Raw genomic sequence first — 17,233 nt, forward strand, 5'->3', positions numbered from 1 at the left:
TGTGTGGGGGGGGGGGATGGGGGGGGGGGGCTGGAGGGCAAGAGCCTGCCCATTCCCAGTCCATCCCTTGAGGAAGGAGGTCAAAACTGTTCCAAAACAGTCCTCGCATTTTCTGCAATAGGTTTCCAATCCGGTTGTCCAGGTTTCACACCACGAAAGCAGGTCACCGTGGAAGCTAATGCTAATGTGCTCTAAACCAGAGCAAAGCCACGAAGGGCTTTTTTTTGTTTAGTTCTGGGCCAAGTCTCCATGGGCTGAGCGGCGCTGACGCCCGCTTGTGTCGGGAATCAATTCTTGAGAGACCTGGTGGTGACGGAGGGGGGAGGACACAGTGGAGCTTCAAAAGCCTCCCCAGAGGGGTTGGAGGTAAACATCAAGGTTGGCCCTTTTGTAAAGCCTCGGGAAAGAAAGGGGAAGCGAACAATGCTGAGAGGGAGGAGAGGATAAACCCTTCTTTAAACACTAATAGGGCAGATAAAGAACAGATCATACGGAGCAAACCCTTCGGAGGAAACGGATTGAACACACGAGTGGGACGACGTGTTTGTGGGCTAAATCCCTCCTCAGGAGCTCTGATTTAATATTAAGAATGTTGTAGCACGGTTTCAGATAGTCGAAATCAATTGGTTCGACTCCCAGGTTCAAACAGGATCGCGCGGTCGGAAAATTGTCTCCGGAAAATTCAGGCATTGGAAGTTTAATCTCGGGGCTTTGTTGGTGTCACCCTTCAACCATCTAATTAGCCCCAAACACCACAATCACGCTGACTCGACAGTGGTGGAGAAGATGGTGACCGACACCCCGACACAAAAGGTCACGGCTAACGGAGGAGCGCATCACCGGGACGTTGAATCCAGGAAAAACGGCTGTCGGGAAAGGTGCAGATTCATCACGGGGAAGTGCGACCTTGAAAGGAAGCCCACATGGAGGGAACGTGGAGATGGGACGCAGCTCCACGGCACCACTCCAGCGCGGTAACGGCCATGCTAGCTAACATTTCTGTCTTAGCTTGTTTTCCTTCGGTGAATTTTTGGTTTTCCTCTTTACAATCGACCAGCTTCCCGGTTTCAGTTGAATTTTTGACAGGCAGCAGCTGTCTGGTGGCTCCAATTTTAGGAGATGAACCAGGAATTCCTCTCAGCCGGCTGCAAACACCACCCGCCGCCGCCGCCGCCGCTCCCTAATTGTTGCGACATCCTGCTGCATCCGAGGACACGCTGCCAAATATAGTATAGCTCGCAGCTCCGCACGCTCGTGTGAGAGACTTGCAGCGGGGCGCCAGACAGCTAATCCAAGGTCAGGGTTATTCAAGGGTGTTTAGGCATTCCAGAATTAGGGCCTCTCTCCCTGCCTGCCAAAGCAGCTGGACACAGCAGCGGGACTGAAGACATGTTCTAGACCAGGACCAAGGTCCAAGAGCAATAAAAGAGGAGCACCAGTGCTGGCAGCCGCCTGGCAAGAGGATAGAAACGGATAAATATGGAGACGTTACCCTGAACGCTCATAAAGTCCTGACCTCCAGACAGGAAGTGGGTCGACTGGAACTCCAGGAGATCCTTCAGGTGCTGTCAGGACTCAACAGCCCTCGTTTCTGTCGCACAGTCCCACTTTTATGAAGCTCCGGCCTTTTAGACCAACCCATCCCGCCTCCCTAAACTCCAGCGCTGGTGCGGTGAATAAATCTGCCGTCACATGGTGCTGATGGAGCGGAGGAGCCTTCAGCCCGGCACGTCAGCCATTTAAATCCCTCCTCCCGTCCTCGCTGCTTTTACTTATCCCCAAATGCAATTACAGGCTCGGGGAGGGTGGTTACTGTGGCCGGGGGGGGGGGGGGCACCCAGCAGGACCTCCACACCTCAGCGGCTACTTCCAGCAGGACCGGAGCCTCCCCGGCCTTCCAGGACCGGAGCCTCCCCGGGGTTTACCCCCGTCAGCCGGACCTGCTTTGACTGATAAAGCCTGAACAGAGCAGCCCGCTACTGAGCTGTATTATTGCATCCAGCCACACATGGTGCGCACGTGCACGTGCACCCTTACTGTTGGGACACAGCTTCAGGAGCGCCAGGGTGGTGAAGCTCCTTTAGGATGGAAAACTGGAAGCTAAATCCCAGGAATATTCCTTTCGGCTTTCCATTTAAAGCATGGCTGTCCTTGGGGAAGGGGGGGGGGGGGGGGCGCTGTCCCCGTTCTGAGTGACTGTACGTGCACATCTAAGAGTAGATGGATCCCAGTCAGGATTATCGGATGGAATTCTTTAAATCCAGCAGACTTCCCAGGAACAGGACGGAGCTAAACCGCAGAAAAAGACGATTAGAAACTAATTTTGGCTTTCAAGGCTTGTTTATCTGGACAGACCCCCAGCTGTGCACGCACGCTGCAGGGCTCTGATTGAATGGGGGGGGGGGGGGGGGGCAGCAGAGACTCTGGCTCGTGTCTCTCCCCTCTGCTAGAATAGGAGTCACAATGGGAGGGGGTTTGGGTTCTGTTCCAGCCCAGACGCAGGGCGACTTAGATAGCTGCTATCTGCTCCACACCACCACGTTGGTCAGAAGCCTCGACAGGAAGTGGAGAAAAGTGGGGAAAGCGGTGCTCCAGGAACAGGAAGGCAGCGCTAGAATGAGACGGGGCGGAGAGAAAAGGAAGGTGTTCACCAAACAAGCTGCTGGGACTGTTTTGGAATCTGAAGACCCGGTTCTTCTGGGAGCAGCTGCTGCCTTTCGGTCACGCCGTGTAAGAAGAGGCGTCTCTGGCTCTGCTGAACCCCCGCAACAGGCTACGGACAAGCTAGCGCTCAAGGCACGAACAATAGTGCCCCCCCCCACCCCCCCGCCTCGACACAACAAGGCCCACCAGGAACTCCCTCGACGAACAGGAACCTCAGAGGCACCGCGAGCTTAACTGCTGCTAGCATGAGCGCTCAGAGGACGTGATACAAACGGAGACAGAGGGTGGAAACGAGAGGGGGGGGGGGGGGGGGGGATAGGGGGGATGGGGGGGGGGGGGGGCAGCAGAGACTCTGGCTCGTGTCTCTCCCCTCTGCTAGAATAGGAGTCACAATGGGAGGGGGTTGGGTTCTGTTCCAGCCCAGACGCAGGGCTCCTTAGATAGCTGCTATCTGCTCCACACCACCACGTTGGTCAGAAGCCTCGACAGGAAGTGGAGAAAAGTGGGGAAAGTGGTGCTCCAGGAACGGGAAGGCAGCGCTAGAATGAGACGGGGCGGAGAGAAAAGGAACATGTTCACCAATCAGGCTGCTGGGACTGTTTTGGAATCTGAAGACCCGGTTCTTCTGGGGGCAGCTGCTGCCTTTCGGTCACGCCGTGTAAGAAGAGGCGTCTCTGGCTCTGCTGAACCCCCGCAACAGGCTACGGACAAGCTAGCGCTCAAGGCACGAACAATAGTGCCCCCCCCCACCCCCCCGCCTCGACACAACAAGGCCCACCAGGAACTCCCTCGACGAACAGGAACCTCAGAGGCACCGCGAGCTTAACTGCTGCTAGCATGAGCGCTCGGAGGACGTGATACAAACGGAGACAGAGGGTGGAAACGAGAGGGGGGGGGGGGGGGGGGGATAGGGGGGATGGGGGGGGGGGCAGCAGCTGGACCGAGCCAAGAGCAACAGCTATTACGTGACTCACGCTACATCTGCAGCCATGAATCAGGCTGAGGGCCGCGCCAGCCGTGAGCAGAACTAACACTTCCTGGTTAGACTGGAGCACTCAGGCAACCTTTTGGTGACACACTGACCCGGAGAGCAGAGCCCGGGATCCACTGCGTGATCCACTGTGTGATCCACGGCGTGATCCACGGCGTGATCCACTGCGTGATCCACTGCGTGATCCACTGTGGCCGGCTGTTGTGGCCTAAAATAGACAGCGTGGAGGACGAGACCCATCAGATCCGTCAAGGCGAGGCTCCACCCCCACCGGGAATAACGAAGCAGCCACGTGATCTCTGGGAAACGCAGCCACGCGCGGCTGAACGCGCCCCCAGTCCCCCGCTGTGAGGCCCAATCACGTTCAGGAAACCAGTCGGAGACGCGCTGCAGCCCCGACAGTGTCATCAAGGCTGTCACTCAGCCCCCAACCCCCCGCCATCTGGGGAGGGGAAGACACAACTGGGCGTGCTACGGCCTGCTGCCCCCCCCCCCCCCAAACGATACCTGGTGGGACCGGTAGCCACTGCTGGGTCTCCGGGTCTGATACCAGTGAAATGAAGCCGTGTGATGATAAAGTCTGAATCGTAAATGTCAAACAGACGGAAAAAAATTAGGTTTGACGATGACAAACGTTGTCATGGAAGGAACGATCACTGAAATCCCATCATGCATGTTCCCACACGGTGAATCCCATCTTCCAAACACACACACACACACACACACACTCACACACTGGGGTGTGATTGGCCTCTGCGGAGCTGCTGCTCCTCTCATCATTAACTCTTTGGAGGATAACGCCGCTCTAATCGCGCTAAGCTTCTCGGAATGGCGATGAAGGCGAGAACGTGCCTGCGCACATAAGCAGACGTGCGTTTCCACACGGAGCCGCGAACTCTCCCAAAAAAGCTGTGCGAACGCTGCGCGAGAGCAGCGAGCGTCCCGCTAGCTTCTGCTCCGCGGTGCTAACCACAACACACGTGAACCGGAGACTGATGCTGCTGCTCTGCAGATGTTCCAGGCCCTCCTCTCCTGGCGCACACTTCCTGTGTTCTCCCGCTAACTCCTGCTAACATGGAGCAACATGTCTGGTTCCTGTGGGCTTCAAAGCCAGGCAGGAGGCTTCTACTGCACCGGTTCCTCCTCTAGAAACACACGATCGAACCCATCGAGACCCTGTCGGTGCCACGTCGGCTCACTCCCACTTGGTGACCAGCAGCAACCTCGGTGACCCGTGATCAGCGTCCAGATGGGACGAACTCTGCAGTCCTCCCATCCGGCTTCCTTCAAAGAACCTGTCACTCCTCTTTCATCTGGTGGTGCGCAGCCAGTTCAGGCCGGTCTGGGTGATTTAGAGTAGGACCCGTACTGTGATCCAAGGTCAGGCACGACCCAGAGGACTCTGTCCCCTCCTAAGATGGAGCACTTTCATTCCGCTCACTTGGGGCCTCGTATTTTGTCCGACTTTATTGCTTTTCCCGAAGACACGTTCCACCTCCACCGACACAGACCAGCTGCCATCAAAGAGAGACGAGGCAAAGGTCTGAAATCTGTGCCACGGGCGCCGGAATGCTGACACGGCGGAAACTCGGGGACAAAAGCTACGAATCAAAACGGAGAGCGGGAGAATGGGAGCAAGTGCTAGCGCGGAGGCATTGTTAGGAGCTAAAATCAGGCTCTCTAATCCCCAGCTTTGGCAGGAAGTGAGGACGGCTTGTGGAAAAACACGTCTTCACTCCACAAGAATGCCGTCCCGCTGTGCGCTACGGCCATTTAACGCAGCCATCAAGCGCTAACTGTATAATATCAGCTGGATTTAGCCTGTGACAGCGTGGCGGCTCAGCTCCAGCAACCATTAGCTCCTCACGCTTCCTCTAATTACAAACTAAGATGCTTTTTTACTGTATGCATGATTAAACAGGTGAGTAAACCCACGACGGCGGCTAACGCGGCTGCACCCTCTATCGCCACGGCGACGGGACGGTGGCGTGGGGTTGGCGACGCCGGCTAAAGCAGGTCTCCGCGCTCCCCCTCGAGCCGTTGCCGCTAGCGTTAGCGAGTGCGCAGATAATCCCACACGTGCGTTCAATAGACACGCGCTCTCCTTCTTTTTCCTCTCGGCTTCCATCACTCTCCTCCGTAACGACCTCACTTCTGTCCCAGAATTCCCCGTTCATCAAGCGCCGCTCCTTCCCGCGCCCGTTCTCCTTCTCCATCATTAAAATGGACTTCCTAAAGCCTCCATTCATCTTGCTGACAGCCCCGCTATCGATCGCAGCGGAGCCTCCGTCCCTGGCCAGAGTGGATGGAGGCTGGGCTGGGCAGAGGTTGGGGGGGGGGGGTCTGCTTCAGGTGTGGAGGTCCATGCATTTGTGGTTGCCATGACTACCTGCGTATATTTCCCTGGAGGTTGAAAGTAGCCATCAGTCTGAGGAGAGCAGATAATGAATGAATGGATCACTTTTAAGGCTGCTGCTTCTATTTTACTGGACGGACACGTGCGCATTCACTGCGCTCGTCTCATGGAATATAAAGGAGGAAGGGTTTTAGGAGGCTGCGCTAACAGGTGATTGTTCCAATCAGAGCTACCTGAGCTAGCGCTCTGCTGGCGGACGCCTTTAATCAGGCTCTGTTCCTTATCATCAGGAGATGAAATGAGCAGAGTCGTGTCCTATCAGGCCTCTGAACCTTTGGTTCTTCTCATGACTGAAAGCTACACGGTGCGGGAGCATCGCTACAGAGGGGTTAGCATCGCGCTAGCATCGGGCGCTAGCACCGGGCGCTAGCTCAGAGGAGAAGCAGCAGGAAGCAGTCATTCATCTCTCTGGGAGACACAAAGTGGCTGTAAACGCACATTAAATATTCTATTTAAACATTTTTCTTTAGGTTCCTCCAAACACACACACACACACACACACACACACACACACACACACACACACACACACATACTAAACACCTTCTGGGCCAATCATACGTGGCAGGACGACTATAGATCCCGGTCGATCACATCACAACTCTGATCCATATTGAACTCCTGCTGGAGTCTGAATCAGCGGTTGCCGCAGCAACACACGTCTTATCCAGCTCACACATCCTCTGATAATTATTTTAATTAAGTTATTGTGTAATTATTGAGTGACTTTTCATTTTGGATGTTTAAAAAAAGAGAAATTGGGTGTTTAACTACGACGTTTTGTTGCTATTATTTATGATTAGAGTGAATTTTCTGAGCATTTTATCACAATAGACAATAAATGTGTTGCAGCCCAGGGTGTTCATCTTCCTCCCCCTCCTTCTCGCCCTCCTCGCCCTCCTCTCGCCCTCCTCCTCCCCCTCCTCCTCATCTTCCTCACCCTCCTCCTCACCCTCCTCCTCCCCCTCCTCCTCCTCACCCTCCTCCTCTCCTCTTCGCCCCCTTCCTCTCCCTCCTCCTCGCCCTTGTCCTCGCCCTCCTCACCCTCCTCCTCGCCCTCCTCCTCGCCCTCCTCCTCGCCCTGCTCCTCGCCCCCTTCCTCACCCTCTTCCTCGCCCTCGTCCTCACCCTCCTCACCCTCCTCGTCGCTCTCCTCACCTCCTCCTCGCCCTCCTCCTCGCCCTCTTCCTCTCCTCCTCCTCGCCCTCCTCACCTCCTCCTCGCCTCCTCCTCGTCCTCTCCCTCCTCCTCGCCCTCTTCCTCGCCCTCCTCTTCGCCTTCCTCGCCCTCCTCCTCGCCCTCTTCCTCTCCCTCTTCCTCACCCTCCTCCTCGCCCTCGTCCTCACCCTCCTCGCCCTCATCCTCGCCCTCCTCCTCGCCCTCTTCCTCTCCTCCTCCTCGCCCTCCTCCTCGCCCTGCTCCTCGCCCTTCCTTCATCCTTCAGTCTCTTGGTGCTGCCCTAACTCCTGCAGGACCTATTTGGGCCCAGAGCAGCAGGGAGATAAACAGGCGTGATCAAGTCGCCCGTGTCACCCTCGCTGAGGGCTGCATTCCTGTTGGCAGATGGAGCGGGCGAGGGAGGGAGCGGGCGAGCGAGCATGAAGATAAACACAGGCAGTGTTGTTTTAAGGAGCGTGGCGCCGACGGGAAAAAGAGCCGCGTCTGACGCCTTTCGGCTTTTCCCTGATGATGATTCCAACCCTGGGGGGGGGGTCAACGGACCCTTTCACCATCACGTGAGGCATGATTATAGAGTCCCCAAATACCCCCCCGCCTCCCTCCTAAATACTCACGCCCCAAATGAGGGGTTACCTCCATCTGGTTACACCCACCATTTAGGATGAAGCCGTCCCGGACAGAGACGGCGCGGCAGCTAGCGTCCAGGTTAGCGGCAGGTCGTGGGTAACGTCAGGCTAGACAAATGGGGGCGGGGGGGCGAGAAGGGGGTGTTTATGTTCCATCTGCAGTATATGTGACGGCTGGAAATCTGGTTTAGATATTTCCAAAAAGCAGCAAGCTCAAGAAAAACACTAAGTCCATGCTAGACTATGACCTCACTGGTTTGGAGCGCAGCTCCCAGTCCCAGTCGGGATGACAGAGCGCTCCCTCTCCCAGTCTTTCCACAGCTTGACCATCTTCCGGGCCTTGTTTTCTTATACCTCCCTTAATGATGAATACGGGTTTATTCCTCTCGCTAAACGCTAAAGCGCCATTAAAATGTTCTTTTCACTTCATCTTAAACAACTGGGCTGCAGCCAGGCCATGTTAGCTAGCGGGCTAAACCTGCTACTAGCGAGGCTAAGCGGCTCTGCTCCGGGTTCCTGCAGCAGGACGCCAGAAGTTTGTCTGCAAGTCGCGCTTTCAAGTGCCAGGACACGCTGAGGGAAGCGCTCGTGAGCAGCGCACGTGGAAGATGAGTAAAGACCAGCCTCGTGCACGTTTCCTCCTTCCTTTTGTTCGCGGCTTTTCTTCCGATGCGGCAACAGAACACCAAAAATAAAACTGCTAACTAGGAAAATGGACCCCTGCACGTAAACACACACACACACACACAACACACACACACACACACACACACACACACACACGGGCACACATGGCGTGTGTTATCTTTCAAACAAAACACAAAGCTCAACAGCAACAAACCCTCCATGTATCAAAGCCACATGGTCCATCTGGAGCTTCAAACATCTCCCCCAACGTGATTTCAGGCACAACAGCAACGCGCCTTCGTTAGCGTTTGCTCCCATTCACATGTGGCGCCGAGTCCTTTATCACTGACCATCCGATCGCCATCTCCTCCGCACGGAGGGACGCCGCGCGAGGAACGCCGTCAGGAACAACATCCTGTCCCTGGCCTCTAGGAAGTGACCTCAGTTTGGGAAAGGCCAGATAAAAGCTCACATCAGAAAGAAAAACAGGAGGCCGGCTGTAATGAGCCGGGCTCCAGTGTGTTCTGAGGGAGCCCAGGTGGTGTGACACACACATGACTCTGATTAGGGGGCCTTTCGAGGGGGGGGGCTTGTACGGCCAATCCGGAGGCTTTGTGCATGATGCAAGCGCTTCTCATGACCTCCATTTGCTGGTTGTATCTAAGCCCAGGAGTGCAGTTCAGGCGGAGTTTCCAGCCAACATGTGAGCCGCTTCCCTTTCAGCCATGTTCTGCTTCCCCGTTTACACTGTAAGAAGTTGGAGTGCGACCAATTTTTCACAGTGGGAAAAGAAAAGGCAGCAGAGCCGGGGGCGGATTGAGGAGGAAGGTTCCTGTGAACGAAGGTGTGGGGGCTCCGTCGGACTTCCCGCTGAGGTGGGGACGTCTGGACGTCTTTGTGCCGCATTTGACTGGAAGGTTTAAATGTCTGCTGATATCAGGGGACCCAAACAAGCGGAGCTGCCCGCCTGGTGCACAGGATAAGACGTGAGGCCATTCTTCTCCCCGTGTGACAGGAATTGTGTTGGAACAAGTACCTGTCACCCCCAACAATGACTGCAGGGATGGGGGGGGGGTGGAAGTGTGGAGCGAGAGGCCACCACAGAGGGTGAGCAGCCACAAGGTTCCCCCAAAAGAGCTGAAATCAGTGTTTGGGGCACTTTACGTTTGGATTTTACATCATTTAAAGCAAAAAACTAGCTTAAAATAAAATAGCCTCTATTCTGGTGCTCAACATACCCGTGACAAAACCGTCGGCACCCCCCTACTGGGACTCATTTCACTGACTCCATGTTCTCCCCACCCACCCACCCACACACACACACACACCCCTCTGCGCTCCATACTTAATAAATCTGTGCAAATGATATTCCAGTGGAACGCTACCGCTACATGCTAAGATCAACGCCCGCCTAATGAAGCAGCACGTTCCACACGCCAACGAGGGGGGGCGGGAGCTCTTCAGCCTCCATCCCTGGTCTCCATCTTACCTCTCTGTCCTTCAGCTTCATGGCCAACACCAGCTGGTTGCGATGGTTGGTGAGCGCTTCCCGGTAGTTCCCTTTGGAGAAGAATGCCGAGCCCAGATTCCCATGGGCACGGCATTCTCCTGCTTGGTCACCTAAAAAGGAAAGGAAAGGATGGGAGTGAGCAGGAGGCGAGATTGGGCGGCTGTGCCCCCGAAGGGGGACGTGTCCATTAGAAGTTCTTCACAGTGGAGTTGCTCCCTGACAGCTGAGGGGGTTGATCTCAGAGGGGGAGAGGGGAGCGCTTGATTATTCCTGCCTGACACATTCTTCTCTACTCCACCTGAGAACTCCTTATCTCCAGCTTCTCTGCCCAGTCATGTGTCAAACTGCGCAGGGGTGAGATGACTGGAGCCGTCTGGGAGACGGGCGCTCCTCCTTGTTGCTGTCTCCTCCAGCCGCCATTCCAACGTTTTTATTCCTTTCACAAAGGGGAACGTTCTGCTAGGAGCTCGTCCACCACCTGAATGCTTGTTGTACCTCATCCACCCCGATGCCACCTTCATGACTCGGATCAGTAATCCAGCACATGTTGAGAACCTCACTTCAGAAAGCTAGCATGCTAACCAATGTTGTGTGTGTGAGCCAGTCTGTTCCTGCGTGAACCTCTTACCTAAGGTCTTGGCCACTTCCAGGTCCTGCTGCATGTAGCCAGTGCTCTTCTCGATGTTGCCTAGAGACCAGTGAGCGCTGCTGAGGGCCGAGAAGACGGAGCCGCGGAGCTTGAGGCTGCACGTGCCGATCTTCAAAGCGGCTTCCAGCACCACGACGGAGGCGGTGTGGTGGCTCGCCGTCAGCAGCTCCTGGCCGATAACGGACACCACCACAAAGGGACTCTTGTCCAGCTTCATCTTCTGCAGCTGCTGATAGGTGGGCTCCAGCGGCTCTGTGCACGAGACAGGACACATGTTAGAAGCTTACAGAGCGCGACCTCGCGCGGACGTGGAGACGACAAGGAGTCGAACAAGGCTAACGGAACGTTCGACAACACGTTTCCTGCTCCGGTTCCGTCTCCAACACGGATTCTACAGGCCGCACAGCAACGGGACATTTCCGTCGCCTCCACGTAGCGGCCGGGAGACGAGCAGAGGGGCTTGTGAGCGCCACGCCGGGGAGGGAGGACCTCGCACGGCTGATGCACAACAGCTGAAGCAGATGGATGCACAGCGATGGAGGTGACCTTTGAGGAGGCTCCAAAGGCACACAATGGCAGGAATCAATGGCATCCCACCGGGGATCTCAGGACTCCAGAGCAGAGCAGAAAGCCCTCTGACGGACACCGAGCAGCAGCAGGGGGGGGGGGGCGAGGAAGCCCCCCCCCCGGGTTTATGGACTCATTGGCCTCCCTGTACAGGAGTGTAAAATGGGGATGCTTCATTCTCCAGACTCCTGGATTTGCAAATATTTTCCCCACCGCTGAGAGGAAATTGGGTCAGATTCTGCTGCTTTTATTCCCACAAACAAATGCATCCATGACTGCTCACACACACGCACACACACACACGCACACACAAGCACGCTAAATGTTAAAATCAAGCCTCGCGTTCAGTTAGGAGGAGATATTCTAAGTGCTGCCAGTCAAGAGGAGGCTTCAGAAGGATCGATCTTCTCAGGGCCTCGCTGCAATTAGCCAAAAAAGACGTTGAGACCGGCGAAGCCGCGGCTACGCTACGCCGAAGATGAAACGGCAGAGAGAACAATCCCTCAAGCACTTGATGTCGGGGGGGGGGGAAGCTGGAAGGTCTCAGCCTTCCTCGAGGGTCGCTGTCACGCTAACTTAAACAGCAGAATTTAAGCCCTGAACTCCCAAACTCCAAGGTTCCCCGTCCGGATCCGGTCCAGATCAACCAGAGTCACGATGTGTTTGTCGCAATACGCCAAAAGCAATCTGCTAATGGGGTAAATGAGGAGATTCCAGGTGCAGCTCGGCATGGCGGACGTCTACCTCGGCTCGGTGTTCTGGGCTCGTTATTTGCCGCTAAAGATCTAAGGGAAGATGCTGCCGAAGGCGTTTACGACGCTCCGGGTGAACGTGTAATTACAGTGAGCTGGATAATGAAATGACGGCTGTTTCAGGCACAATAGCAGCAGCAGCAGCAGCATCGTGAGGAGGTCTGGGACTAATGATCCCCGCCTTGGGCCAATAACTGGATCAGAACCAGCATTGATTCGGGCCCCATTGTGTGGACGCTACCTCTAGATGGTTTATATCAAAGACATAAACACGTAGATCCACATTCACTGGGTTTGAAGCCAGATGGAAACGTTCCGCTTCACCTCCGAGAGATGAGGCGGACCTATACAGAAGAAGCCGATTACGCAATCCCAGCAACAAGGACCCGTTTCTTTCAAGGACACGTTGAGGCCTTTGAAAAGCAACAGCGTCGAGTATTAGCGTAGAACAAGCGGCTCTTTCTGCGTTCCTGACGCTAACGCGGCGGCTTTTGAACAGCGGAAAAGAAGGTTGTAATCTAAAATATGTCACTATTTGTCCCAAGTGCTTGGTAGCCTGTAGAAGCAGCTATTCAAGCGTTCTTCCTTACAGGAGGGAGAAGAAAGCAGCAACCGCCTACACGTCACTTAACAGGGACTCTGGCGGAGGAACACTGATTATCCTCCATGTTTGCTGGCGGAACATTGATTCTGGTCCCGCGGTGCCAGGAGCCCCTCCGAGAGGATCATTGCTCCTAATCCCTTGACCTAGCTACCTCTCCACAACACACCTCGGATCAGGTCCTTTGCTGGAGGACTGGCACTGTGGGAAATAGGGTAAACAATTAAGAGATTAAATGGCTCGGGCTAAATGTTGGTGTCCCCCTACAGAGCCGACCCATTCTGGTCCACGACGCTCAGGTCTGGGCTCGCACCCAACGCTTCCTTTCTCTGGCACCACTGTCGGGCTTAGACGCCGCTCAGATGGGCTCTCCAGCCTTTATTTTCTTGGCAGAAGAAGAAGAAAAAATCACTTTCTTTGCATTTACATACAAATATTGAGAGGAGCTCTGTATTCAATCAAAGGCAAACGCGATTCCTGACTGGACCAAAGCCTCTTAGCGCTGCTGCCTTCATTGTGCCGTCTCAGTAAATTCTGGATTAGAAGACAAAAGTGGGTGCAATCACGGACCGTCTTATTCAGCACCGGGCAGGGACGTTTTTGTGGAGCCTTTTCTGAAGCGACGTCGCGGCCACTCGAGAGGAAACCGCTGCCAGGTTTGTTTGGCGCCTCATTAGGCCGGCCCACATTGATTAGCGGTAGCCTTCTAGGTCAGCGCTGTTGGCGGACACATCGATGCACTTAAAAAAGAATGAGGCAGCTTTAACCAGAGCAGAGACCTGTTACGCAGGGAGGGGCTCACACAAAGGGATCGGTGATGGAAGCTCATTAAGATAAGGCCGTATCAGCGATGGGATTGGGCCCCGCTGACACTGATGGAGCGACCGCCGCCGGGCAACCGTAGACGCTAGCCTGACCATCTGACAGGGAAAGTCACCCAAACACAGGCGTGAGGATTAGCCGCGCAAAGCGCGGCGAGGAAGCGGCGAAGAAGTTGAGAAGAGAGGACAGAGTCGGCGGCGATACCGCGCGTCTCGACAACAAAGGCTCAACTCCCCACAAAAGGAGCAAAACTCAAAGGAGAAGCTAAGCTAAAGCTCCTGTCAACCTGGAGCGTCAATTATGGGAGGAGAGAAGCAGCCAAGGGGCACATCCCACAATGCACTGCGGCGCCGCTACTCGGACCAGAAGATGAGATTTACGACCGGCGGCGGATGCTAGCAGCAGGCTAGCAGCACACGCGCCGCAGCACACATTTGAGACTCGAAATGTGGGTTTACCTCGTAAAGGGGACTTCATGGCGGCTTCCACCATGCCCACCAGCAGCTGCAGGCTCTTGGGGTCCTGGGCCAGGCCGGAGGCGAAGGCTGCGAGTGCGTCGGCATGGCGACCGAGGTACTGAAGGGCAACACCCTGTCGGAAGTATGCCTGCAGAGGACGAGAGGGAAGTTTAGAAACACACATTAGCAGTCATTTTCCCAGCATGCACCCCCGCCACCTCTCTGAAGAGTCCCTGTTTTTTCTTTTTTCCACGTGTTTCCATGATTTCTCTTCTTTAAATACGCCTCGGATGGCGTCTTCCCTGGGCTGGAAGGCAGCTAAATGAAAGAGCAAGTGGCCGGACTGTGTGATATTTTCACATCAGGCTCTAGATTCATGACTGTCTCTTCAAACGGGGGGGGAAAATTAGCTGCATTTGTCATCCCGGGCGCATTGCGGGGAGCATGACAAATGGTTCACCGCCGAGGCTTAAACCCAACACGACTGCTGACACATTGTTTCTTTCCGGGAGAGAATAAAAGGGTTCGGAGCGCGCAGCCGACGCTGCCTCTGCAGCCCAAAGCTCCATCAATAACTGGGTGTCTCCTCCATCGTCCGTGTGGATTCGCCCACCAAAACAAGACGTCTTTTCCAAGCTTGTGTTCTGCCTAACGTCTGATCAGACTCCGGCTGTTCCATCAGCCTGACGACAGCAGCGGCGGAGCGAGACATGCAGTTATTTACTCCGACCCGGGGAAGGCAGTCTGCCTCTCCCAATATTCCCACAGAATTCCAACAGTTACGGATATCTCAAAAACCCAGAGAATGAGCCAGCCTCCATCAAAGCCACATGTAGCGTGAGCGTCTTAGCTAGCCTTCATTTTCCCTTTGAGCTAACGCACAGGCAGAGATTTTCACACAAAGGCCTCACAACACAACCAGCAAACATTTAGAGGCATTATAGAACGCCGGAAGGGTGAACTGGTGACCTCTGCGGGGTGTATTTCTGCCCCTCGTCCGCCGATCGACCTATTCAACGGCCCATAATGGAAAACACTGCATTTCATAGGACTGAGCCGCTCAATCCCCACAGGGAAAAACGGCGTTAAGGAGAGGCAAAGAAGATTCTTTTCTGAAGCCAGCACTTAGCTTAGAATGCTAATCCCTCCCTCTCTGGTGTCTCTGACCAGCCGACAGCAGCCAACCACGATGCTGCCTGAGCTCCACTCACAGCTTCCACAAAGTGACACACAGGCTAATTTGCCATTAGCATCTAAGAGGCCTTTTCATTAGTCTTTCCAAGTTTCCCGGTCGGGCAGGAAAAGGACGTGTAAGACGCAGGGAGGATTAGGGAAAATGAGACATGACAGTGAATTTATAGAGCCCGGTAATTAATTTTGCATCTGTCCAGGCCCCCCGCTGACGACCAATCTCTGATGACCCGCTGCCACGGCTGCGCATTGCTACACTGGTGTGGCGGCTCTATTGAGAGCGACGAGGACAAAGATTAGATTTGAAGCATTAACCTTTGTTGTAGGACTTTTATCATGCGAGGCTCAGGCCAGGTAGCCGCTCAATATTAATTGCATCTCGTGGCGATGCAGTCTGGACAGTGGAGGGATTCACAAATGATTTGCCCGGGGGAAGAAACGGCATTTAAAAGCACTTCTGCTTTGATTAGATTTAGTTTGCGGCGTATCTGCTCACCCCAGGATCTGCTAGGATCTGTTTTCCTTCCCTTAAGTGGAGCAACCACAAGCAACGGATGAATGAAAGAGGGTTTGTTTCAAACAAAAATCCCCTTTAATCCACTCGTTGTAGCCTTTCCTGCGCTACGTAAGATGAAGACTATTAAAGTCTATTCAAGTGAAGACAGGAAGGAGGATGGATGTGTAACTGACGGAGCCGCAGCACAGACGACACAACCAGCAGCCTTCTGGGGCTTCGTCCTCCACTAAACCTGCCTGAGCATTAAAAACACATCATACAACAGACAAAACCTGTTGCGTAATTCAGGGCGTCCATTCAAGCTCGTAAAACAGAAGGTTCACTTAAAGCTATATTAGATAAATCAGCTAAACGCTATGGCGTTATGTGAGCCCCGATGAGATGCAACGAGCTCCAATTAGCCCCGATGAGCTCCAACAAGCTCCAACGATCTCCAATGAGCCGCAATGAGCTCCAATGAGACCCAACAAGCTCCAAAAAGCTCTAACAAACTCCAATGAGCTCCAACCAGCTCCAACCAGCTCCAAGAGCTCTAACAAACACCCAAAGGAGCTCCAACAAGCTCTAGTTAGCCCTGACAAGATCCAATTAGCCCCACCGAGCCCCAACCAGCTCCAACGAGCCCCAACGAACTCTTACAAGCTCTATCAAACCCCAATGAGCTCCAACAAGCTCCAACGATCTTCAATGAGCCGCAACGAGCTCCAACAAGCCCCAACGAGATCCAATGAGCCCTAATGAGCCCCAACGAACTCTTACAAGCTCTATCAAACCCCAATGAGCTCCAATTACCCCCGACAAGCTCCAATGAGCTCCAATGAGACCCAATGAGCTCCAACAAGCTCTAACAAACCCCAACGAGCTCCAATGAGCCCCAACGAGCTCCAATGAGATCCAACGAGCTCCAACAAGCTCTAACAAACCCCAACAAGCTCCAATGAGCCCCAAAGAGCTCCAATGAGATCCAACAAGCTCCAACAAGCTCTAACAACCCCAACGAGCTCCAACCAGCTCCAACGATCTCTAATGAGACCCAATGAGCTCCAATGAGACCCAACCAGCCCCAACCAGCTCCAATTAGCCCCAACGAGATTCAACAAACCCCAATGAGCTCCAACCAGCTCCAACCAGCTCCAAAGAGCTCTATCAAACCCCAATGAGCTCCAATGAGACCCAACGAGCTCCAAAGAGTTCCAAAGAGCTCCAATTAGCCCCAACGAGATCCAACAAGCTCCAATGAGCCCCAACGAACTCTTACAAGCTCTATCAAACCCCAATGAGCTCCAATTAGCCCCAATGAGCTCCAATGAGACCCAAAGAGCTCCAATGAGACCCAACGAGCTCCAACAAGCTCTAACAAACCCCAACGAGCTCCAATGAGACCCAACGAGCTCCAACAAGCTCTAACAAACCCCAACGAGCTCCAATGAGACATTGACAGCAAAGAGGACTGAAATTTTGGACACAAATGAGATATTTTCCTTTTCCTTATGGAGCGAAAGCGCCACAATAACCCCATTCGATCTTCTGAGTGCTAATCTGTCCTCCAAAAGCGGAGCTTCCGACTGAAAACGGTCGCCGTCCTTTGCTCAGGATAACGAACCCACGCACCAGGAAAACAAGCATTCCCTGAAATCCAAGGCGGACTAAATTACTGAACCTT

At 54.3% G+C, this 17,233-nt stretch overlaps 1 protein-coding gene across 1 annotated transcript in view; it reads right to left on the bottom strand.

Moving 5' to 3' along the window:
* LOC130525304 (tetratricopeptide repeat protein 28-like) overlaps nt 1–17,233 on the bottom strand; it is a 76,042-nt gene that overhangs the window by 31,157 nt on the left and 27,652 nt on the right. Inside the window, 3 exon segments of the mRNA XM_057031920.1 lie at nt 9,993–10,123; nt 10,642–10,914; nt 13,863–14,010. Of these exon segments, the coding sequence (XP_056887900.1) occupies nt 9,993–10,123; nt 10,642–10,914; nt 13,863–14,010 (552 nt within the window).

Source organism: Takifugu flavidus, chromosome 5, assembly GCF_003711565.1.
Source record: "Takifugu flavidus isolate HTHZ2018 chromosome 5, ASM371156v2, whole genome shotgun sequence".
Classification (NCBI taxonomy): domain Eukaryota; kingdom Metazoa; phylum Chordata; class Actinopteri; order Tetraodontiformes; family Tetraodontidae; genus Takifugu; species Takifugu flavidus.